Genomic DNA, 25,772 nt, shown 5'->3' with positions numbered 1-25,772 from the left:
TCTACATACTTTAAAAACTGTGTACTAACATCAACTACAGATGTAATTGCTGTACTTGATCTTGTTTAACTTTAAAACTGGAAATGAAATAGGCTAATATATCCTTACAAAACCAAAATCATGCTATAGGCTATCCATCAGGCGCGAATTCGTAGACGATGACGATTATGATTGATGACAACGGTAAAAATATAATAATAATAATAATAATAATAATAATAATAATAATAATAATAATAATAATAATAATCATCATCATCATCATAATACTGTCTAAATGGAAGTAATATAAAAAATGATTGTGTAATAATAATAATAATAATAATAATAATAATAATAATAATAATAATAATAATAATAATCATCATCATCATCATAATACTGTCTAAATGGAAGTAATATAAAAAATGATTGTGTAAAAATGTGGTTTGGTTGATTAACTCCTGATTCATTTACCCACCTAGGAAAACAGCCTGTTTCTAAGAATGGGGCGGAATTCATTGCCGTCAATGATTAGATAATAAGGGAGAATAATGGATAGCACAATATAGAATTTTTATATGGGTTTATGAAGACCGGTATTTCTTCATTGGAGTCTTTTCAGCCGGGAACAAGGTTAATTTCTATACCGTGACGCTGGTCCTCCGGTTTTTATATCTCTTCCGAAGGAAATCATGATAAGAATGTTTATCGCTCAAGAGGCCATCTCTCAAGCAACCGGCGATGTCAGTTGGCAGACGCATTAGCCTGTTGATCTGGAGTTGCACTCGGGCGTGAGTTCAATTCTCGCTTCGGCTAATTGCCTGGTTGGGTTTTTTTCCGAGGTTTTACTAACTGTAAGGCGGACGTCAGGTAATATGCGACGAATCCTCGGTCTCATTTCGCCAAATATCATCTCACTATCACCAATTCCATTGGCGCTAAATAACTTAGTACCGATACTTGACACAGCATAGAAAATGCAAGTTAAAAAAAAAAAAAAAGGAGACCAACTCTCTCGGCCGAGGTTCGAATCCGTGAGCCTTGAATCTAGCTTCGAGTATGATAATCGACTACTGGGAATGGCTAATCCAAACAATATTTTTACAGTCTGTTCGCATTAGGTTTTCAGAAGTTATTTGTATATTGATAAACTTGCATATGTACTTATTACTTAAAACTTAAATCCAGGGCAATAAAATGTTTAGTATGACTTCCTCTTGAAGAAAAGAAAAGCTCCAATATAGTAGATTTATCGCGCACAAACGAACCCTAAGATGCGGCTTTCCACACTGATAACCTAGGTTTGAATCCCAATGGGTCCAAATGTAATTTATGGTGAACAAAGATGGTAGTGGTAGGTAATTCCGTTTCCCCTCCCGTTATTCTACCATTGCTCCATTAATCATAATAATATGGTGTTATGTAACTCGTCTCCCATAGCGTACTAAGGACAACGTTTAATGGTTGCCAAAAGAACTACAGCCTCAGCACATCGTACACTAGATAGGGACGCTTGAGTGTTAGGGTTTTAAAAATTACACAGATTATTTCGTAAAATTAATGCAATTCTAGCCGTCACAGAAACAGACAAAAATTCTGTAGAAATTTGCAAAATGTAATCCAAAATTCCTTCCTGATCACAAATAACTTAAAATCCCGAAACGACTGGAATAGCTGCTCTTTATAATGAAAGTTTATCTGCTTTCACAGCAAGCAGTAAAAATAACGTTTATTATTGAGCAAATATCCTTGAAATAGCCTATTTTTCCTCTTAAATGGTCGCTTCTATTGGTTATTTGTAAAATAAGAAATACAATTCATAGTAACGTATTGGTTAGTGTGCTATGCTATAAACCCCAAGGTCGCGGGTTCGATCCCAAATAGGGTCATGGATTTTTCCAATTGGCCTAATCACTATGGCTCTGGAATCGACTCATCCTCTAACAGAAATGAGTACCAGCCCTGATCACATAAATAACAGATTGGCCATCCCCATGTCAAAAACGGTAATGTGTGGAAAAAACAACCACCAGGATCGCCACTGTCGATTAGTAACGACCACTAGATGAAAGTACAGTTGCTCCATGCAATTCAAATGAGAGTCATAACGTGACTTCTTATGCAATCACTAGATGATGGCATAATGAAATTGATAAAAATTGTTGCCTTCAAAGCCCATAAGACTGACCAATCTGTTATATGTAATCTGGGGTGCCAGGTAGCTTCCTTTGAGGGTGAAGATGGCGAATACTGTACGTAGGACAGACTAATATCTCTACTTATACTAATGATAATTAAATTATTGATTTCCGTATATAGCAAAATAACATTAAATGCGATTATGATTGTGTACCAGTGTAACTACATCATGGGAATTTGTTCAAAATCAGTACTACAAACTTAAGAATGCACGATTTATAATTCAAGTGAGATAATACGGTATTTTATTTTTGGTAATATTAAAAATGTCTTGTGTGAAATACATGAAATGAAAGATTTATATCCTTCTTTGGGTGCAAGCAAATGGTTTCATTTCCATATTTCTTGTAAATGTTAGCTTAGAAAATAAACTAGAAACAGAAACATTATTGATAACATGAGAAAGACCTGAATTGATACCGAATTTGTAAAGTGCATAGTGAAAAAAATGTCATCTTCATGAGACAATCAAATTTATCTTGTAATTATATGTACAGTATATTCATGAACTTTCAATATGTGCCCGAAGCTTTAAACTACAAGATATCCTTTCAAAGTTTGGACAACTTTGAGAGCGTGTTCTTCTGCTTTTGAAAATAGAATAAGCAGTTGAACTTAGATCTGTATAGGCCTACTCTCCGTGTTCGAGCTGTAGTCTTAAATCCTCACACGTAAGTTACATATCAAATAAAATACTGTATTTTATGTGTTCTCCTTCAGCAGCAATACAGTTTTACGGATTAAGTTTCAGAGAAAAGTTACTAAATTTATTCACGCATATAAGTATAAATATGAATGGATATAATCACTGCTATTTTTATTATGTTACCTAGAATAATACAATTTTATTTTTATAATTTCCAGAGACGAGATGATGATGTTCCTGTCATACTGCGCAAGTCACTTCCAGAAATTGGTGAAATATTCCAGGCTCAGATGGAAATGATTGCAAAAGAAGGACATTGCTGATAAATGCAAGGAGTTCCTCATAATCATATGATTTTGACTTGGATCTGAAAGACATAGGCCTATAAGTATAGAATAAGAGCAGTGCATGTTTCTGGACTTCAGTTCAAAAAACACCATTCTAAAGCCTGAGTCTTGCTACATTTTGTATCTACAGCTATTATTGTGTACATTACAAATTTTTTTTGTTATAAAAGATTTTACCACAAACCACAAAAACTAACTTCACGAATTAAAACAATGTGGATTTATGTAAAGATGTCTTCATCGCAATAATTATACGGTAGCACTTATTGTAAAGTAAACAGCACACCGAGTTCCTTATTTCACTGAACTAAATTATACAATTAATAATATACAAATTATTACGTTTCTCTTCATCATCACCAGACTGCAGGATTACACTACTAGCCACATTGCTAGTGCGACAGTTTTTCATATTGAAGCTCTATCTAGACAATCTTAGCAGTTTGCTGAACAAAGAGGGTATGAAGGCAGATTTTCTCTGGATATTTATTCTATCATAAATACACAATTTTATATTATCAACACGATATTATCCCTTGAAGTGCCCGGACTTATCTCCCAGCATAATACACTCAGACACATGAAATCTAAACAATTCAAATAGGCTTTGAAAGCCCATCACCTCTCATTTTTTCTTTACATTCTTCTTTGTTTGTCAAAGACCTCTACAATCTCACGAGATGTCCTAAAAATACATCTGCAGTTTCTTTTCGCTCATAACAGGGACTTATTTGATCTGTTTTACAAGCTGAATGAAAATTTAAAGAGAGAAAAAAAAATGTACCGTATTCTTTTTGTCTAATAAAATTATACGTGTACTTTTATGAACAAAATTTTACGCTTTTTGCATCATTAAATACGTAGTTAAATGACATTATGTTTACTGTAATCGATATTTAGGCATCCATCTTTACATTCTGTTATCTCTCCTTTAAAGGTTAAGAAACTTCAAAATTACGTGAGATGGGAAACTCATTTTTCTTTTCATTTTATAATCGAAATAGAATAAAGTGTCCACTTTAATACCGTATATATAGAGGATAATAACAAAAACTGACCAAAAATGTTAATTTTTTATGATCGGGGCTTCATTAATTAACAGCCCCTTTATTTATTTTTTTCAACACTAAACTCAGGAAGTTCTAATTTATATTTTTTTTAGACTCACAGCCATAGATTTTAAGGAAATTAATTAAAAGATTACAATTTCTTCTCAGAATTTTCAGAAATGTTAACGTGCAAGTCCCTTAAAAAAAAAAAAAAAAAAAAAAAAAAAGAGAAAAATAAAGTTGAGTGTTCCAATTTAATAAAAATGTTTTTCCTCTTGTAAACTCTCTCTTGACAATTTTTCGGAAAGTTTCTAAAGAAAAGCTTCATATCATATCAAAAGGCTACAGACCCATGTGATAATGTTATTACTAAAAGAGTGTCAGTGATTTTCAACGCGTGTTAGGGAAAAGATGAAGCAAGTAGGCCTAGTATTTTGTGAAGGAATGTTATATTATCTATAATATTTTATGGAATCTTTGATTTGTATTTTGATTATTTATTTTTTTATCCTATAAAGAAATCTCGTGTACTGAATTCTCTTTGGTTGTTTTTGTTTGTTAACTATGTTGTTTTTACTGTCTATTTTGTTGTTGTTGAATGTAACTGTTGTTTTATAAATAAATTGTATTTGAAAATAAATATATTTCTTATCAAACAAAGGAACAATCTAATGTTAAAGACTAAGATTATTGTGGTTAGTATCATGTATTATTTTCCTGCTTATGAAGAATATTCTCATTATAAATTGACCCTAAAATACTGTATTTAGCATCAACAGTAAAATTTCTGCGGAAAAAAGAGATTTATTGGTTGTTAGAGCTCTTGTGAAATATATTTGTATTACTTACGTTAGAGGGGAATGAATTGAATAAACATTACAATGTGTAACTGGTACTGGTAATCAGTCACCATAATCATTTACTTCAGTAATTATGCCCTTTGACCCGTTTTGTCTCCAGAAAAAATAACTGGACTTCCTTTTAATGCGATCAACACTACGCAAATGCATTGCTTTGGACAACATAGCATAAACACAAGACATACACAGTGTCTGTGGGAGGAAGATAAATGTCCATTTTCCTGTCAAGAATAATCACGCCTTTTTGTCTTATCAATTATTATTTTGAAAGCTGATTCCTTCTATAGCTAAATACAGTAGCTACCATCAATCCATTACTTCTTCGATCTACCTTTCTTCTACATATCTGGAGGAGTCCAGTTCCAAATCCTCCTTGGCTCTCAATCTTTCTCCATTCTCCACAGGTGATTGTACCACAATATCTCTTAATTACTATCGAATCAACAATAATAATTTCATCATTTGTATGTATGTATCGAATGCTCTAAATTTGACAATAAAGTCATTTTTCTTCTTGCTACCCAATATTTAGAGATTTTATCTCAATTTGAATGTGCGTCGTATGTTGTTATATGACTCGTATCCATTTCCTCTTCTTTGGAGCACAAAGGGTCAGTTCGGTGATGAAAGTATTCCAATTCTGTAGAGGTGTATGCCTAAACAATCATGACGGGTGTATTAACTTCAGTCTCATATAAACTATTATCGCCTTGCTCTCATGGTTAACATTCGGCAGGTCTTTGAGCGGCCTCGTGCATAACATTCGGCAGGTCTTTGAAATTTAATTGCATTATTGTTTTCAATTTCTTATGTCGCCGCTCCAATCACTCGCCTCAATTTTAACATTGCAACCAATAAGCTGCTTCCATTATTAGAAGACACTTACTTGTCTAATCCACGTGGAATAAAACCGAGGTTGCAATGTCTTGTGCTGAGGTCGAACATTAAGGTATGTGATTAAAAATTAATATTAAAGAGTTATTATTAAGAGTTAAGAATGTCAACGTACTCGTATATGAAATAACAATATAACAAACTAGTGCTTATTCTTATCGAGGAAGTAGACGTGACAACGTGACGCTTAGAGTGAAACCTATAGAGCAACAATCGGTCGGCAAAATTATGTTTTAAAAGCACACCGCACGTTATTGTATGATGCCCACATGTTAACCATGAGAGCGCGGCGATAATACCAAAGGAGCAGTAGAGAGTCGCTGTAGAGAATTTCCTTCCTCAACTATCTTCTTCCTCTTTCTCTTCATCGTCATTCTCGTCCTCATTGTCACCGTCATAATCATCAACATCACTTTTGTTCACTGAGTCCTCACTTCAGTGACAATTCATGTGGCAGGACTCCTTGATACTGTGGTCAGCATGACTTTAGTAGTCGATTTAAGGCAACACAGGACAAATCCAAGGATAAGGAATACAGTGTCTAGACTCCATCGAGAAAAGCCTATATAAGACTATGTTTCTGTAAGGAACTGAACACAGATTCGATTGATCTGTAACTGTCAGCATTCAGCTAAGTGCAGTTTCTCACATAACATTACTAATTTTCGTACAAACTTCATTTTATTGTCATCATAAAAGCACTCACACCCAGATACATAAAATGTAATCACTTAAATACAATTATTATACGCATTTTAGTTACCGGTATTTAATTTCATCATTACACATGCCTTGTAATAAAATGTTATGTAACACTGTTGAAGTTAAGAGACTTTCTCTGGCACATTATTATCTTCGTTACTCTTTTTTATAAGAGAAAAAAAAAGGCTAAGGTTCGCTCTTGTTACAAAAAACGCATGATAAGAAACAGGAAGTAAAGTCGCTTTCTAAGAACAGGTCAAAGCATTTATACTACATTATAACATGTGTTACAAATAAAAGAAATAATAGTAGTAGAAACAGAAGTAATACGAGTAGTTGTTGTGTCAGCAAATTCGCAATAGAGAGCAGCATTAACTAGGTACATAAAGTTCTCTTCAGTTAGTTTTTCTTTCTCTTTCTTTTGTAAGAATATCAAGGACACTTACAAGTAGCTATCAATACAATTACATAAGCAAATGAAAAAAATAGTATTAAAGTACTAATATATAAAATATATTTCAGGCAGCTATTTAGAGAAGGGTTAGTAAAGAGATATTTTTAACTTGTTCTAATTAAACATATTACTACAAAAACAGAAGACATCTATTGTCACAATTAGAAAGACTCTGGTGAAATCATCAGTCCACAAGAAACTTGGACATTTTCTTGTAGTTGTTACTCTTAAGCAACATTATTGACAACAGCAGCAGTCTGCCCAGGTTGAAGTGTGATGACCATTAACATGTGGGGGTAAAAGTAGGCCTAAAGCCAAAATGTTGCTTAACATTTTATTCTAACAAAGTACGTTAATATAAAATTAATCAATTAAACTAAAACCAGACTTCGAGTAGTGGTCACTCATACATGACAGTAGTAGGCCTAATGGTAGTGGTGTGATAGGAGCAGGAACAGTAGCAGTGGTAGTGATACTAATTATATAGCAATACTGGTAACAACTACTATTACTGCTACTACTACTACTACAACTACATTACTAAAACCAATAATAATAATAATAATAATAATAATAATAATAATAATAATAATAATAATAATAATACCGGTAATAATAATAATAGAATACCGGGTACTAATAATAATATTAGTTGATAGTGAAAGTAGTAATAGTAGTTGTGGTAGTAGTAGTAAGAGTAGTAGCAATAGTTTGTATGGTAGTAAACATCTCTGGCTGATATGTCCAAGAGCGGAAGTATAATATTAACCTTGTTCTAGAAAATGAAGATAGGCCAGTCTGATGAGGAATGATTTTAAGATAAGATATACAGTAGTAGAGTGGTCAAGGTCATCAACGTTGTTCTAATTGAGACTTGTGACATGTTATGCAACACGTTTAGCTATAGGCACTTGATAAAAATTGTATTCTTTCCTTACTATCAGCGTATTAATTTTTATTTGCATAATTTAAATACTTCATACGAACCTGAAGAAAAGTGTAACACGATTTTTTGTACAACGCCATTCTCTATTCTGATTTAATTTGAGCAATCTCAATATTACTTCTATTTAAAATCAATGCAGAATATAAGAAGTAATAATAATAAATTATTGAGAATCATTATTGTAATTAAAAACTTCGAACAAAATGATGTGACCGAATAATATGTTATATTTCCTATTCATGCGATCAGGTCAACCATTTCTTTTGCCTAGCTCAATGCTAGAGTACAGGCTTATCATACTATGCATGAACTCAGGTTCGTTACCACGCATTGACTGGAAAAATGCTTGTAACAGACAAGATTGGAGAATGAGTTTTCCCGGAGTTCTCCATTTTTCTCAATTGTATAAATTTTATTCCACTATCACTTTACATACATCTCACCTCATCTTTCTCCTCATTTCATAAAAAAAATATAGCACAGGGTATATAATATAGCTTAGGTGATACTAAATAAAGAATACTGGCTAGATGTACAACTTTTTAGTGTCTTTAATGCGAGGAAGTACGGTATTTCGCAAGACCTGTTGCACAGTTGGCAAAGTCAGAACTATGTAGATGTGGTATACATGTAAAAGAGCTAGATCAGTTGTACTGCAGGAGGGTTTCCGTCAGCCCTCTCTGCAAACGGAATAAAAGAATAAACTCTCATGAATGCGCAATTATTATATCTGCCATTGTTCATCAGATTTGTGGGATGGTAATGCATTAAGAAGTTTGCAAATAATTTAGTTTTTGTACTCCATGAATTCCACTGGTCGCATCAGGATTTGAACCCAACTCTTTTGTATGGAAATCCAATGCTTTAATCGTTTGGCTAACAGTGCATTTTTGTACAACGAACATAAAGAACAGTTGTCATTCGTCATCGTCATCATCATCATCATCATCATCATCATCATCATCATCATCATCATCATCATCATCATCAGTCCCTATGACTCCCAGTGAAGTAAAGGGCAGCACTAAAAAACCTCCATATCATTTGATTGCCAACCATCCTCTTTACTTCAGTTCAGTTCTTTCCAGCTTCCACGATTTCTTCTTCATTAATTATTCTCCACATTTTTCTTGAGGAACCTCATTTTCTAGCATATTGAGAGTTTCAATTCAACACATTCCTTCGTAAAGTTTCCTTAAGATAGTATGATCTATCTACCATTTGCATTTGCTTATCTTAGCTTCTTCAGTAATTGGATTCTAGTTGGCTTCTGTTCACAGATTAATTACCGTTTGTTATGTCTGGCCACATTATAGCTACTGAAGATTGGCTAAAAGCGACGATTAATAAAAATCTGCAATCACTTTGCAATTTTCTGTGAGACCTTCCATGTTTTCCAACCACAGAGCAAGTTTGACTTTTATATTACAGTTAAAGAAACGAGCTTAGTTTTTCTTGAAATATGCTTGTTTTTATCAAATATATATAGGTTCATCGCTGTGAAACGAGTGGGCCCAGGTTCGAATTCTGGTTGTGCCAAGTTACCTGGTTGGAGTTTTTTTGGGGTTTTCCCTCAACCAATTGAAGCCGAATTGCTGGATAACTTTCGGCGTTGGATCTCGGACTCATTTCCCCATCATTCACATACCTATCATCATCATCATCATCATCATCATCATCCATATCATAGTCCGGATTCAGTTGATGATGCAGCATGCTGTACTTGTACAAGAGTATGGCCATTTGGCTACCCAATCATTCACAGAATAGGAATGGTAAGCACAATAAGCCTCAGGCCACAGTGTAAGCATTAGGGTTCCTCCTCCGTACAACAGGAAAAGAAAATGATATGTAGGCTATAACTGTACGAAGGCTACATTTTTTTTTTTTTTTTTTTTTTTTTTTTTGCATTCAGTTCTTAATATCCTCTTTCTTTCTCCCGACTTTGTCACGACATTGCTAAGATAGGTAGGTACTGGAATAAATCAACCTTTTTCAAAATGTTTCCATTTACAAAAAGTTCTGTTTCAATTTCAGAGATTATTCTCAAGTTTTATGTGTGTCGATTCTGAGTTTTACTTTTTTTTTTTCATTCTGTTGTCTTGTCAATTTTCCTTTCGCGTCATAATGACAGTTCTGTTTCAATTTCAGAGATTATTCTCAAGTTATTTGTTTTATGTGTGTCGATTATGAGTTTTACTTTTTTTTTTCTTTATTCTGTTGTCTCGTCAGTTCTCCTTTCGCGTCATAATGACATTCCTCAGACTTTTAAAAATGCATTCCTTACGGTACTTTATCCCTGATCTTTGTAGTAGACTATTAAAACATACCTGACAACACTGACAAAAATGTACATAAAAAATTAAAAGTCATACTTTTACGTCAGTATCTGCCAGAATACTATTAAAGATTATGAACGGTCCAAGGTTAACTGATACCCTACTTCTTTCATAACTTATGTCATAATACATTAAAAAAAAAACTTTATTTCTAATTCATTCAGTAATGCCAGTGCATACAATACAAATTGTGTATACTGGTACGAGTTTTATAGTGTCTAATAAACAAATTTCATTCAAAATATAATAAATAATTGTGTAACTATGTAAGAATGATGAACCTTAGGTACAAATATGGAACAGAAAGCAACTTTTGTGACTTTGAAAGTTGTTCATTCTTCAATCACTGCACTTACAGGAGTGAATTGAACACTTCGTCAAAGAGGTAAAAACACTGCAACATGAGGGAGACAGTTCTACAACATTCTAACAACGAATGTAAATACTGGACCAAGAAGAAATATCATCCAACAAGAAATAGGTAAGCCTACAACAATATATAATTTATTACTTACCGTACATTAAAAATTTACAGATCTGTATTTAGTGGAAATAGGGCTTTGCAGTAAGTTTTAATTCATAGGCATTGTGTCACAGCCGCCCAAAATGGAGGACGGACATCATTTGCATGGGGGGCCGTCTCGATTTTTAGAAATTTTTAGGGGAAGAAGACACAAAAAATTCACAATTTCTTTTTACATGAAAGAAGAATTCTGTTAAATCACACATTATTAAAATATTAATTAGATTCGGCTAAAGTATTGTAACCTACTTCTCAAGTGCTTTTATAAATGTAATGTTTCAGTTGTCCACTGCTGTGGAATAATGGTCAGCACGTTTACCTATGAAACGAGTGGGCCCGAGTTCAAATCTTGTTTTTTTTTTCGGGGTTTTCCCTCAACCAATTGAAGCAGAATTGCTGGGTAATTTTAGGCGTTGGACCTGAGACTCATTTCGCCATCATTAATTCACATATCATCATCATCATCATCATCATCATCATCATCATCATCCATGCAATAGCCCAGGTTAAGTTCATGGTGTGGCATGCTGTACATGTACAAGAGTGCGGTCGTTTGGCTACCCAATCATTCACAAGTAAATTTCATAAACAATCCGAAGATGGATAGCAAAATAACAAAGTGAATATTTTTATTTCTTATGTGCCGTACAATTACGTTTTTTTACTATAGGCCTACAGTACTGACAAAAATACATACCAGTATACATGTTTGTAATGTTGATGTTACCTAACACTCAGATATCTTAACAATGAAGCCATCCAGTACTATTTAAATTTTAATTTTAAATTAAGAGAATAGTATTAATAATGGAAAACTGTAATTTTCCATGCTGTTTTGTATATTAATGGCATATCCAGATATTACCATAGAAATTAGTACCGGTATGGCTTATGTAACATAAAGAAACAGACCTACATACACTCGTAAATAATGTTCGACTGAATATCAAGCATAATGATACTTCAAAACATTTATTAATATAACACACCAAATAAAGACGGCTATATAATAGGTAAGGTACCGGCACATAAGAAAATTATAAAAGGAAAGAACAACATAACACTAAAATTGTGCATAAAATTTCGTATAATAAACTGAACAATATACTGGTATTACATTCAAAATAAACGAATTACTTAAATATAACGAAATAATAATAATTAAAAAAAAAAGAAATTAACAAAATAAGTTCATACCCGCATATTCTTTATTTTGAATGTTTGGTTAAGAGAGTAGGCATATATAGGTACTGGTATCATCTACTCCCCTGAATATATCTCTATCTTATCGATAAGTATTTTGATATGGAAGTCACACAGTATAAAAGTAAAACATCTAATCTATGCATAACAAAATTTAATACTGCTTTTAAATACGTACATTTTCTTATTTAAACTCCATAAATTGTCTCGTGTAAACATAATACCAGTACTAGGTATTAAAAATTAGAAGTAAAAAATACTTAAATTATTAGCATTCATGCATAAATTAACTCTTATATACTGAGTATGAACAAAATCCGATATCTAAAATCTAGTTATATAATATAACAATGCAAAAAGAGACTCCATCTGCTTCAATGTATAGCCTACAGAGATTTAATACACCGGTAGCTTACTGTATATGCATGCTCTGAACTGGTACCTTACTTTTAGTAGCATAAGGCTTTGCAGCTATGATTTTCTGTTTCAGCATTTTTTCATTTATTGACACATGCATTGTTTAATGATTCGCTATTTACGTGTGCTGACACAGTTATTCATATTTTAAAGGATTCAATTCTACTGCTACATTACAAGTATTTGTTAAAAATCAATTCAATAATTAGGAGAAGGTACTGCATCTTAACAGAAAAATAAATGGCACCTTGTACAATGAACAGTACTGGTACCGGTACCTATTACGATGTTTGATAAAACCATATTCATTTATCTTTACAAAAACATTAATTAAGATATAATGTAAGAAAATGATTAATGATGGGTTAAGGGGTTAGGTATGACTTACAGTAGTAAAATTTTTGGAAATATTCAACACTTTTTTCCTCCATTACTGTATCTTGTACAATATTGAAAATTGGTATTTTTAAAACACTATCCTTCTGCTATGTGAAAAAAAAAATATATTTTTGCGATTAAAAAAATTATTTATAAATATTTTTTTCAAAATTCAAAATGATGCCAGTTTACTGTGCAGTGATGAAGCGTTTCCCTCATAACTGATAAAGTTATTAACTTTTTCATGTTCTCTCTCTTTTATTTCATTGCTGAAACTCATGTTTACAATATTATGCTCTTTCAACTACATTCCTTAATAAATATTTTTTTTTGTGTTAGAAGAAAGTACCGGTACTGATATTTGGCCATTTTTTTTTAATGAATTTATTTCTTATCAGACAATCTATCAAAGATAGAGAAGTGATCTTGCATCATATTGTAGATATGACATGCATAAATAAACACAAAAACTTTCATCACAGAATGTTGGTTACTTTTTTAATTATGTGGGAAACGCTTCATCACTGCACAGTGAACTGAATTTTGAGGAAAAAAAAAAAAGTATTTTTTTTTTAATCGTAAAAATATGTTTTTCATATAGCAGTATGACAGCGTTTTACACATACTAATTTTCATTATTGTACAACAAACAGTAATGGAGAAAAAAAATGTTGAATATTTCCAAAATTTTACTGCTGTAAGCTGTACCTAACCCCTTATTAAAGAAACAATTTCAAATGTAAAATGCATTCATTATTACAAAATAATGTTAATAATAAAAACACTAATACCGTACAAATTAATACTGCCATCACTAGATTTATATTATCATTTGTTCTCATGAAATGCAATAAGGAATAGGAAGTAATTCTCAAATTAATAGTTTTATTATTATTTATTTATTTTAGGGGAATCCAAGTCCAAGACGCAGATTTACGAGAGAAAATAAGTAAGAGGCTATCATCTGGGGACTACTTTTGTTCATTTGAAATATCTCCACCAAAATCTGAATTGGGCCATCAAGATCTATTGAGAAGGTATAACTGCAACTCATTTAAACCACAAATAATTAAAGTGCAGAGTGGTGCGAGATAATGGAAGATTTTATTTTGTACATTTCAAACTATTAATTTTCGTTGTCATGACTACAGTAAAGAGATGCTATTTTGTTCCCACAAAAATGCCATTTAGTGGACGTGAATAAATACATACGCCGATCACATAACCAATGCTAACCATACATACAATAACATAAATGCGGACATGGAAATCCTACACATACAACCCAAGAACCAAAAACTCAACACATTAGAACAATACGAAATATACAAACACACTAAAACACACCCCGATCAAATTCTCAACAGATAAATTTCAGTAAACACACACTATTTGACTCCACTCTTCAACACCTTTCAACAATCAAACACACCCACATAACAGGCAGAGAAGTTCGAGATGACGCCGTGATCTAGTAGGCTTTGAGGATGGTGCGTGAAGCACTGAAACAGCTGTAAGCTGCACAAATCTTACATAATTAACACGAGTAAGTCCACTAGTTAATCAATTAATAGTGAATAAATGGTCAGGTAAGCAATATGCGTTTTCAATAAAATCATTTTACAAAAAAAAAAAAAGACTGTGTAGAAGCTGCAAGATGAGAGTTCTGACATCATGATTCAATTCTGTCTGCTCCTGCTATACAGACCTGAGTTGAGAAATTCGAAACAGAAGGTTCAGCACTGAGCAAGGAGCATATATGACCAAGGAAAATGTCCGAACACCAGAAAATGCCAAAGCTGTGAGAATCTCTTAATTGAGGAGTCCGTAACTTAATATTCTGCATGGTGACACGCTATTTCGTTAATTCTGTCACGCCGCACTTTGGGCAGGATATTGTTCACAGATTTAAAGTCCCATCCTTATAAGATTCAGGTACTGATAGCCCAAGAATTGAAAGTTTGAGATTTGAACAACAGAGTTACTTTTGCTGAACAGTTTTACCAATGAAAATGAAAGTTTCTGGAAAATCTTTGTATCAGATGAAGTGCATGAGGATAGGCCACTAGAGGGAACCCAAGAGGTGGAACTTAAACTGAGAGGATTCAATCCGACATCAGGATGGGAATCCGGTGTGGTTTAGTGGATAAAGCATCAGCACATAGAGCTGAAAACTCAGGTTCAAATCCCTGTGCCAGAAAGAATTTTTCTCTGTTCCACTCATCCTTCATGAAATGAATAGTTATGCTACAGTCGTATGACTAGTAATTTTCCAATTTTTTTTCTCTTGAACCCAGCCCTTTATGAAAAAAAAAAAAAGCCGAGATATGTATCTTATGGATTTGGCCATACTTTCACCCAAAATTTCCCCGACCCTAATCTTGACATCAAAATGGGGCAGTCTCCTTGTTAGTTCATTTATGCTGAGAGTTAAACTGCGAGTGTATGGTGCATGACTCCACTCTGTTTTTCCTTTGTTTTGTTTGTTTGTTGCTTTTTCTGTTTGTTTATAGGTCAAGAGTTATGAATAATCTATAACGAAGATATATTTAAGGAGTAAATTAGGTGGAAAATAAGCATCCTTTCCCTAGTTGTGTGAATCAGGTATTGTCCGAAGTGGACTTAGACGAAATACAAGCTACAGGAGAGCAGAGAATGTGTTATGTACATTACACTCCCTCACGCGGTCGTACAAGGAGACATAACATAATGTAATTATATGTCTTTACTGTAACTTGTGATAGTGATAGATTTATTGATATTAATTCACAAAGTACTAAACTTAATAATTTAACAAAAAGATCTATATACAAAAGTAGTTATACATAATAAATATACAATTTCGTAAACTAATTAATTTATCGCAAATCTCAATAATTTATTGGTTCAAACTTGCACTTACGTCTGGTTACTGTAACTTGTGTTTACTTGTATCAGTACTAGATATTTATTTTGATTCCATGTCAAATTCTATGCTCATTTTAGTTATAATATTCTCGGTATTATGTTTACTTGCTTTAGTATTATGTAGCTTAATGATCGATCTCATAATATTTCTGCCACATGTAATACATTGAGATAACCTACATCAAACATTCTTGTCAATTGTTCTAAGCTTGTATTACAAAAATAGACTTTAGTGTTTTAAACATTCTTGGCAATTATTATTGTTAACTCTTATTACAAAGCTACATTCTACAATGAGAAAAATAGTTAATAGTGTAATAAAATCTAATTTCAATTAAACATACTACAACAACAAAAAAAAAATTTTAAAAAGCAACATCAAACTCGAATAGCAGTGACAAAATTTAATGGTGCGATCTTTTCCACTGTGTGCAATCTATGATGTTAGAGTGCACTGCATGACCTCTCACAGGTTAAACTTTAATCCTGAATTTAAAAAACGAAAAATATTGGATAGGTATGCAAGAATTGTAAGTCAAGAGAAGTCCTTCAAGCGAACCTATTCCTGTTTAACTGTGTATCTCGAAAATCTGAGGTAAAGAAATAATATTCCAGCAAGCTGATAAAAATCAGAGCACATGATAAAGTTAAAATTAGTCAAAATACCGCTTCATAACACAATTTGTTTCTGTAGACCCCTTTCAAATCACTTGCGGCACATGTTGGGAACTGCTGGTTTAGGAGACATCACTGCCTACAGACAGGACAGACAGATTGACAGATGGTATGTCCAAAATCGTTTGTTTTGTGTCAAGAATGTTGAAAACTTTTATTTCTGCGAAAATTTCGCAATAGACTTTATGTAGCATCACAATATGTTATATTTATACTTCGTACAAAGAGCAAATAAAATAAAAAGAAAGGATGGAACAAACGAAAAATATAGGAAAAAAAAAAAAAAAGCAAAAAAAAGATTATGTAGGCCTACTGGTATTTATAAAATACAGTTTGTATTAGCTAACTGAAATGAAGTTAAGTTTAAACCTATCTAAATTTTTAAACCCTTTACGTGAATTAGCTCACAGCATGAGATAAGGAAAACGCTATCCCTCTTGTAGGAGGCATTTGTCCTCAATGGGACATGTTACGTTGTTTAATTAAATTCAAACTTTTAAAACTAATGCAAATGATTTTAGTGTTCATACGATACATGATTCCTGCAACCCACTCTTTGCTGCTATTACATGGCATCTTGGTTTGTCATCACCCAGTCCAGAATCTGCAGAACCATTGCTCAGTAAGTCAAATTCTATTCACATATTAAACTGTATTGTCTTTTTGTGTGTGTGTCGATATATATATATATATATATATAAGTTTAGTATGATTTTCGATAACAAATAAGTTTTTACAATACAAAGGAACATGGACAAACACAACATTATTAAAATAACTTAGATTTAAATTGTTTTGTGAATACCTTTACAAATAAAGCAATGTACTTAATTATTGATCGAAACTGGAAATATAGTACCGGTTACTGTACTGAAACAAATTTAGTATTAATAATTATTAGTCTTTATTAAATACGAATGTGTACAACTTCTAGCTATTCTTTATTTGTTCTGGAGGCTTGGTTTGGCACTCACCAAGTATGGATGATTGTGGAGTATTGGTAGAATGATGACAATGGTGAGAGGAAATGGGAGAATCCCAAGAAAAACTCCTCGCATACTCTGGCCCAAAACAAATTCCTTTATGATCCAAACATGGGTCGAACCCAGATCGCCACGAAGGAAGACAGAAAGGCTACCACTGAGTCATGAGCGAGCTATTATCAAAATGTTCTTTCTTAAACTTTCCGAAATTATTAAAAAATCACATCATGATTCATGTTAAATGTTTATAATGATTAATTCTGAAATATCCATTAGGTACTTCACAAATACCACCATATCAATAATAATAATAATAATAATAATAATAATAATAATAATAATAATAATAATAATGCACATTATATTGTTAAATTATTTAAATTTAGTGGTTTCGTTTTGTACAAATTGAGAATGGATATCACCAGGTGCGCCAAGGGCCTTAAGACTAGCTGCAGCCGTGAGAAATACCAAATCTGTGCTACTTCATTTGTCGTGTGTGGGACTTAGCAAGAGACAAGTTTATAACCTGCTTTGTCGAGCTAGAAATATTGGCATAAAGAATATATTTGCTCTTCGTGGAGGTTAGTATATATTTTTAAGGCTAGAGATAAACCTACATATTTTACTAATAAAATTAAACAAATGTAAAGAAATTTGGATAGCAGTAATAAACATTACGATACTGCTCTACTTTTACACACACACACACACACACATATGTACGTAGCTGTAACATTTTTCATGTAATTACAGATAGACCAGATAATGACCCAAGTGATTTTCGATATGCGAGAGACCTTGTTCACTTCATTCGAGAAAACTTCGGCAATTACTTCACAATCTGCGTAGCTGGATATCCAATGGGTCATCCAGAGGCAGACTCTATTCATCAAGACTTGCTGTACCTCAAACAAAAAGTATGTAACGAAGTTACTGCAATAAGGCACATGTACTGTATTCTTTCTATTTTTGAATAGCTTCCTCGGCCCTTAATTGGTGGAAAAATATTCATTCATTCATTCATAGTGTTCTGCCCACATTCTCCAACCTTTCCTATTTTCTGCCTTCCTCTTTGTCTCCTCATATGATCCATATGTCTTAATGTCGTCTATCATTTGATATTTTCTTCTGCCCTGAACTATTTTCCCGTTCACCATCCTTCCAGTGCATCCTTCAGAAGACAGTTTCTTCTCAACCAGTAACCCAGCCAATTCATTTTTCCTCTTTCTGATCAGTTTCAGCATCATTCTTTCTTCACCCACTCTTTCCAACACAGCTTCGTTTCTTATTCTGTCTGTCCATTTCACACATTCCATTCTTCTCCATATCCACATTTGCAATGCTTTTAGTCACTTCTCATATAATAGTAATATAAAAATGGATTTGAGGAAAGTGACATATGATGGTAGAAACTGGATTACTCTTGTTCAGGATAGGAACTGATGGTGGGTTTATGTGAGGGCGGCAATGAACCTCGGAGTTCCTTAAAAGCCATTTGCATTGCATTGCAATTTCTTCAATATTATCTGTTGTTTTTGTTTATTTCATAAAATGGACTGACTCTACTATACAATTCAAGTACTGTTCCTAGTAAGTGCTTTTATGGATATATATTTTCTTGCCCTTCTTTATTCAGGTTGATGCAGGAGCTGATTTTATATTAACACAGTTCTGTTTCGAAGTTGATCCTTTCATCAATTTTGTGCTGCAGTGCAGAAAAATTGGCATCACAGTGCCTATTATTCCAGGAATAATGCTTATACAGGTAATAAATTTAAAATCTATTTCTACTTCTAAAGTTCAATAGAAAAGTTGTCATGAAAAGTATTTGCTGCGCAATAAATAAAATGTGCATTGCTTTGGAATAGTGGTCGGCATGTTTGACTTCAAAACTAGCCAGCCCAGGGTCGAATCCTGGTTGGTTTTTATCCGAGATTTTCCCTCAACCCATTAAGAGCAAATGCTGGGTAACTTTCGGCACTAGATCCTATGCTCATTTTGCCGTCATTATCACCTACATATTCATCAATCCTGTCTATTTCTGCGCTATATCAGAGATACACTGGCAAGTGGAATACATCATCCAGTTTCGGGAATGAAACAGTTGTGTTTGTTTGAATGTTTTACAATATAAATCTCTTCATATGAAGCGAAATTCCAATATTAGTCCCACTTCACAACAAATTTTCACTATGGTTCAAAGTGTATCTTAAGTGTCTATTATCACTTTAATATTGCAGAACTTATGATTATAAATAAAAACGAGTGATAGTACAGGTCTATAGCTGCTCTTGATGCCGAGATATTACTGAGAGTCTGCATGGCATGGCAAATTTTATAAGCAACTTTGGCACCCTCATGCCCATAGCATTCGGCTGTGGCTGTGTTACAGTACGCATTTGAAATTGTCATTTTTTGTTTCACCATTGATCCTGGAACCAGTGCCTATACTCAGCATAGGGAAAGACATATTCTACTTCAAAATAACAGCAGTTGAGGCAAGAGCAAGAACGTGCATATATTTATACATTGTGGACGAGACAAAACGCCACTGTTCAACCTTACGTCCAGCTGTCTCCGAATGCTACAGGGGTATAGCAGACCGTCTCGTGCCAGATTATGATCGTAATTTGCGGCAAGATAAACTCAAATGAAAAAGCTTACCTTATTGTTTTAAATGCAATCAGGCATGTTTCACATCTCTTCAGTACATTCCCGGACACTTTCTGTAGATCATTTTGACTAATGTTCCATATTTCTTGTCGGATATTTATCTTTATGCTAATCGCGTCATCTGGAAGCAAAAGCTGATGCACTACACGGGTTTTGTACGATTTTAACTTCAACAATTTAGAGGCGTATTGAACTGAGGTTTAGATATCCCTACATGCTGAGCTAATCAGCGCAAAGGTTTTCGAAGATTTTGTTCTAATCAAAAATCAATTAAGTCTAATTTTTCCTCTATCAAGACCCAGTTATTCTCACCTGTTGTTCTGAACCGAGCCTCTATCGTCTTTTGTTTTTACGAGCCTGCATATCGTTGTCTTATCCATAAGAAAAACCGGGAAAGTATATCAGAATTTTCAGAAACACTTTCTCCGTAAAGATGTTTTCGTGAAAGTATTGCAAATAAAAATGCGGTTCTATGCCCGAGCAGAAGCGGGATTTATTACGAGGGTAAACTGAGCATGTAGGGGCTCACTGCTAACTGGGTTCCTTGAACGTTGTTGACATTTTTTATCCATTCTGTATAATATTGCTCTCCCAGGATGATAAAAATGCTTACATACTGTAAGTGAATTCCAACAAAAAGGTAATTACTTTCGGAAAGAAATGGTGAAACTAGCGCTGAAGTAGTTCCGGTTATTTCCGAAGTGAAAGTCATTGAATTTATAAGGGATTTTCTTTTGTGGAGGTGCAGTTGATTGTATAATGTAAAGACATAACAAAAGCTCCAATTAACCAAATCTAACCTGTCATAAATTCGTATATATGCCAGGTGTAAAAGCAGAATATGAAGGGAACTGCCTCAGAGTTAGTTTAGCCAAGATAATTATAATAAATTAATAAGAATGAAGTCATAAACAGAAAATAATTATAATCAACTACAATGAACACTACTCTTACGCATAAAAATCCTAATTTTTAGTTGTGTTTAGGAATATATAATATTTCGATCTTCTTGATGTAAATATCAGTTGCCATTAATGTCTAGATTTTCACGGAAATATTGTAGAGTGTATAAGAGAAAATTTGAAGTCATATAGGCCTACTTGCAATTAATCTACTGCTGCTGCTGGCAATGTTGGTGACTACTGTTATTCTTCTGAAGTTTCTGTGTACTGTTTCAGAAGTTCTTTTCTTTCAACAGGAATACTCTTCACTTCTGCATCTCTCGAGAATATGTAAAGTTGAGATTCCAAAAGCCGTGTTGAACATTATTGAGCCAATCAGAGACAATCAAGAGGCCGTAAGAAAATTCGGTGTTCATTTAGCAGTGAAGATAGTGTCCCAGCTATTCTCAAGTAACCAGTTACAAGCAGTTCACTTCTTCACATTAAACAGGTATTTTATAAACATTCTGAAAGGCATCAATCTGTGTGAAAACATGCTAATCATACACTCTTTGTGTTGTGTAACAATTCATTTCTTTTAAAGTGTTGCAAACGATATTCCTGCTTGTTGTTTATTTTCAGAAGCTATTATTTAAAACATATAAATCTTCCCTCCTTCAATCTTGTTTTCGGCTCTTGAAGCTGATCAAGTAGAAAGTCACTTCAATGGACCAATGGGATAATCTGTGCGAGATGGTCAGATTTCTTACACCATTCGGGGCAGTGAAAAAAAATAAATAAATTATGGTTTATTTAACGACGCTCGCACTGCCGAGGTTATATCAGCGTCGCCGGTATGCCGGAATTTTGTCCTGCAGTTCTTTTACAGCTCGATTCAGTGTTATTGGCCCTTGTCCTTGGTTGTTTGGTTAGTGAGCGAGCTGTGTGTTGCGTAATAAGAAAGAAGTTTAATAACAAACGTGCAATGGAGAGGAAGAAGATGAATGAATATAATATCTTGCTTGTAGCTGAGGGACACTCAGGTCAAGAAAATATAAGTCATCATGACATTATTTAGTCAACAGACATAATGGCTAGTGACGGGACGTGTGGAAGAATATTGTGTTTTAAGACGGAGTGTACCGCAACATGATAAGAAGGAAGTGTTAGGTGTTACTGACCTGTGTGACCCAGTCCGCCAGTAGTGATGAGATACTCGCCTTTAGTCTATTTACTTTTTGCAAGGGCCAAAATCTCTGAATCAAGCTGTACATACCACTAAATCTAGTAACATGAGCCTATCACATTTAAGTACACTTAAATGCCATCGACCTGAGCAGAGATCAAACCCGCAACCTTGGGCACAGAAGGCCAGCGCTATATCAACTGCGCCACTCAGGGCGACTGGGGGCAGTGATATATGAATGTTGGAGCAATGCTGGAATGAATTGGCAGGAAAAACCGAAGTACTCGGAGAAAACCTGTCCCAGAGCTGCTTTGTCCACCAGAAATTTCTGTGGTGCTGCCAGGGATTAAACTCAGGTTGCCTCAGTAAAAGGCCATTGTCTATGTGACTAAGCCGCAGCTCAACTTTAAAAGATGTATATAAATTAAATAAATTATAATGCACCCAGATAAGGACATAAAATTTCGCTTTCTGGACTAGAGACAAGAGGAATAAATTATACCATATATACTTCCCAGAAGTACATTACCAAATAGGGTTGCCAACTTTGGTAAATAAAATTACCGGCCATTTTATACACGCATGTTTGGATGAATATATATAACATAGTAAATACGGAATCTGCTATATGATATGAGCAAAAAAAAAAATAATAATAATAATAAAAATAAATTAAGAAAATATCTTGCTTCAGTGTTCCAAAATGGACTTTTTAATTTTGTATTTGAGGCTTGATATCACAGCCTTAAAACTTATTTTTATTCTGCTGTAAGGTGATAAAATGATCTACATCTAAATTTAAGATTTTCCCCAGTAAAAAGTTCAGCTTTTACTATTTCCACACTTAAATGATTCCTCACTTTATTTCACAAGATATTCATGATACTGAATTCACGCTTCACAAAAGAATACTTGAAGGAATAGCAAACATGTGTTGAACTACCATTTTTATTTGTGGAGATTTCTTTGAGGCATCTCTATCCTGAAAATATTTACACTACTTATTTTATAAAACTTGTCAAATGTGCATCTTTCACAAAGGAAAAATCCACGTCGTTTAACAAGCACAGTTCATCATAAAGTATATCTTGATCTAGTTCCAGCCTTAATTTTTGTCTAATACTTAAAATTTCTTCCACTTTTGATGTACAACCATCAAGTATTTAGGTTGAAGAATACTTGAAAATTCCCGTATTATCTTTGGCTCCTCTTTTAGCATATGATGAAAGCTGTTGTTACAAGTTCTCAAACTCATTTAATAAAATTACCGGGACAAGTAGAGCCAGTAAAGTGTTGATACCGGCCACCGGTCTTAGATTGAGATCCGCCAAAATTTCCGGATGTGCCGGTGAAACAGCAGCTAGTTGGCAACCCTATTACCAAACTTGATTAAAAAAAGTCTTAGGGTGCTATTCATAGACATTTCGCTAGCCTGTGCTACAAGCATGCTAAACTAGCCCCAGCTATCGACTGGTTACTTGTATGGGATTCATATCATATCTCTAACACTGGTTAGTTCGCTGATCATCCACTGGAAGCCAGCGCTAAGAATGTCTATGAATACAGCCCTTAAGGTAGATGTGAGTCATTGTGTACAAATACACAGAAAACAGGAACTTCGATATCCTCCCATGCCACACCATGTAGGACTGATGTCTGATTTGTATCAGAGCCCTTGGATATCCAGAGTACCACAGTCCTTTGGACTGGAAATGCTGACAAATCAGCCATTGTTATTCCAGCACGTGCTATTTTCCGTACACAGTTGTATAGGAAATGAATGTAGCCTAAATCAGAGTCAAATATTTTTAATATTATGGGCCACGGATACTGGCCTAAATTGAGTTTTACTTTAAATGTTTCTATCCCAAGCACGTTGAAATGGAATAACAATGGTGGCTGACTAGCTGATTGCACTATTCTGGGTATCCACAGACTCTGATTTGCATTGCGTTATTTGACGAAAGTAAGAAATGAAATAACTTTACAAATATACATGTGGCACATATTGTGTTAAATATTCTTATTAAGTATTAATTATTCCATAAGGTGCACATTTTTTTATTACTTACAGATTTCCCGCATTTCTTAAAATAGGCTAATATTTATGTGACATGTTAATTTTCATTTGTTTTTGTTTACATAAACGATAACCCACAATGGAGCCCAACACAAAAAATTATCTTCATACATAATCCATATTATATTTAGGGTGATCAGACATTCCGTTTTCAATGGGATTGTCCCTTTTTCAGCCTCTTATCCCCTGCCTGAGAAAAGTATGTTCGGGATGCCAAATATCCAGCTCACTGACATTAAAGGCCTATAAACATAATAATAAATGTTTAGATGAAATGTTGATTCATGTCAACTTTAATAGGAATCCTGTTTTTTTTTTTTTTTAAATATGGTCATCCTACTATATTTACATTGGTTTGAAGTGATTTAAGAAAGTATTCAAGAATAATTTAGAAACAAGTCAAATGTATTATTCTTTCACCAAAAATGGATGCTCCTTAGATCAAATGATATTTCAATAATTTAGATACAACAGCAAATGTTAAAGGAATTATCTTGCACCAAAATTTATGCTTCCTGGACCAAATGATCGTATTTTAATTATTTAATTACCTCATAGCTTCATCTGGTATTTTATGACGTTATGACTGAAATACCTATTGTTAATTGTTTTTATTTATAACAGTAGGCCATGACTGACCAAGTAAATAAGGACTCGTGCTCAGAGTGATGAGGTCGAGATTTGGGATGGTTCACAAGCCACAAGTCATGCTAAAGATGTTGCTTTGCTAATTATCTAGTATAGAATGTTGTGTACTATATGGAACTGTTACCTATTGATAACATCATTACAATTTTGAGGTTATTTTCAATGATTTAAGTATGTCTTTTTTCTTGTATGTGGTATGGAAAAATATCGAAATTTCACTGAAGTAGCGTATTCATTTATTATAATTATTTACAGTATAGCAGAAATAGAAGACAGTCCTCATTAACATACAGATTAAAAGAGATGTCCTTCTCTTCACAATATTAGTCCTGTCAGAGAATGATCTCCAGAGACGAATACATTATTTAAATTCTGTTGAAAGCCACTGCCGTAGCTCAGACAGTAGGTACATTTGCCTACTGACCAGGACTGCGCTTGAGTGTGGGTTCGAATCCCACTTGGGCTCATAACCCGGGTGGAATTTTTTCGAGGTTTTCCCCAAATGTACGACGAATGTCACGTAATCTATTTTTATTATCTCACAGGGCATCATCTATCACCGAAGCCTGTAAGCTTCTAGGATTCTACACAGCTGAACCAGCCAAGTCACTGATGTATGTACAGGAAACAGAAGAATCTTCAGAAAAATGATTCAACTACCTTAAAACTCAGCAAATGCACACTTTCCCATGCATACTTGTGTAGTTAATATGGAGGATATTCTTTCACTTTAAAACATTTACAATAAATTAGTGACAACAATTTGAGAAGTTTATCTTTCACCATCACCATATTCCAGC

At 33.7% G+C, this 25,772-nt stretch overlaps 2 protein-coding genes and 1 long non-coding RNA gene across 10 annotated transcripts in view; 2 read left to right on the top strand and 1 right to left on the bottom strand.

Moving 5' to 3' along the window:
- Positions 1–3,941, top strand: part of LOC138706484 (actin-binding Rho-activating protein-like) — a 31,227-nt gene extending 27,286 nt beyond the window's left edge. For both annotated transcript variants that reach the window (XM_069835828.1, XM_069835827.1), the window contains exon 5: positions 3,046–3,941. In XM_069835828.1, coding sequence (XP_069691929.1) covers positions 3,046–3,150 — 105 coding nt within the window. In that variant the 3' untranslated portion in view covers positions 3,151–3,941. The remainder of the gene's footprint in view (positions 1–3,045) is intronic.
- Positions 3,889–4,259, bottom strand: LOC138706485 (uncharacterized). Its single transcript, XR_011334018.1, has 2 exons — positions 4,133–4,259; positions 3,889–4,091 (listed from the first exon to the last, which is right to left on the bottom strand). It is a non-coding gene; the product is annotated as an uncharacterized lncRNA (long non-coding RNA).
- Positions 4,260–7,087: 2,828 nt separating this feature from the next.
- Positions 7,088–25,749, top strand: LOC138706482 (methylenetetrahydrofolate reductase (NADPH)). Of its 7 annotated transcripts, none has more exons than XM_069835821.1 (9): positions 7,088–7,219; positions 10,777–10,899; positions 13,848–13,976; positions 17,043–17,143; positions 17,930–18,085; positions 18,258–18,421; positions 19,141–19,269; positions 21,376–21,569; positions 25,518–25,749. In XM_069835821.1, exons 2-9 carry the CDS (start codon positions 10,820–10,822, stop codon positions 25,621–25,623), a joined length of 1,059 nt encoding a protein of 352 aa, XP_069691922.1. In that variant the 5' UTR covers positions 7,088–7,219; positions 10,777–10,819; the 3' UTR covers positions 25,624–25,749. The 7 variants fall into 7 exon arrangements, with proteins under 7 accessions (XP_069691922.1, XP_069691920.1, XP_069691924.1 ...); XM_069835819.1 differs by lacking the exon at positions 7,088–7,219 and adding an exon at positions 7,287–7,429; XM_069835820.1 differs by lacking the exon at positions 7,088–7,219 and adding an exon at positions 7,305–7,435.
- The last annotated feature ends 23 nt before the right edge of the window (positions 25,750–25,772 follow it).

Source organism: Periplaneta americana, chromosome 9 (genome assembly GCF_040183065.1).
Source record: "Periplaneta americana isolate PAMFEO1 chromosome 9, P.americana_PAMFEO1_priV1, whole genome shotgun sequence".
Classification (NCBI taxonomy): Eukaryota; Metazoa; Arthropoda; class Insecta; order Blattodea; family Blattidae; genus Periplaneta; species Periplaneta americana.
Note: the sequence above shows the minus strand (reverse complement) of the source record. Positions and strands in the feature narration are given on the sequence as shown.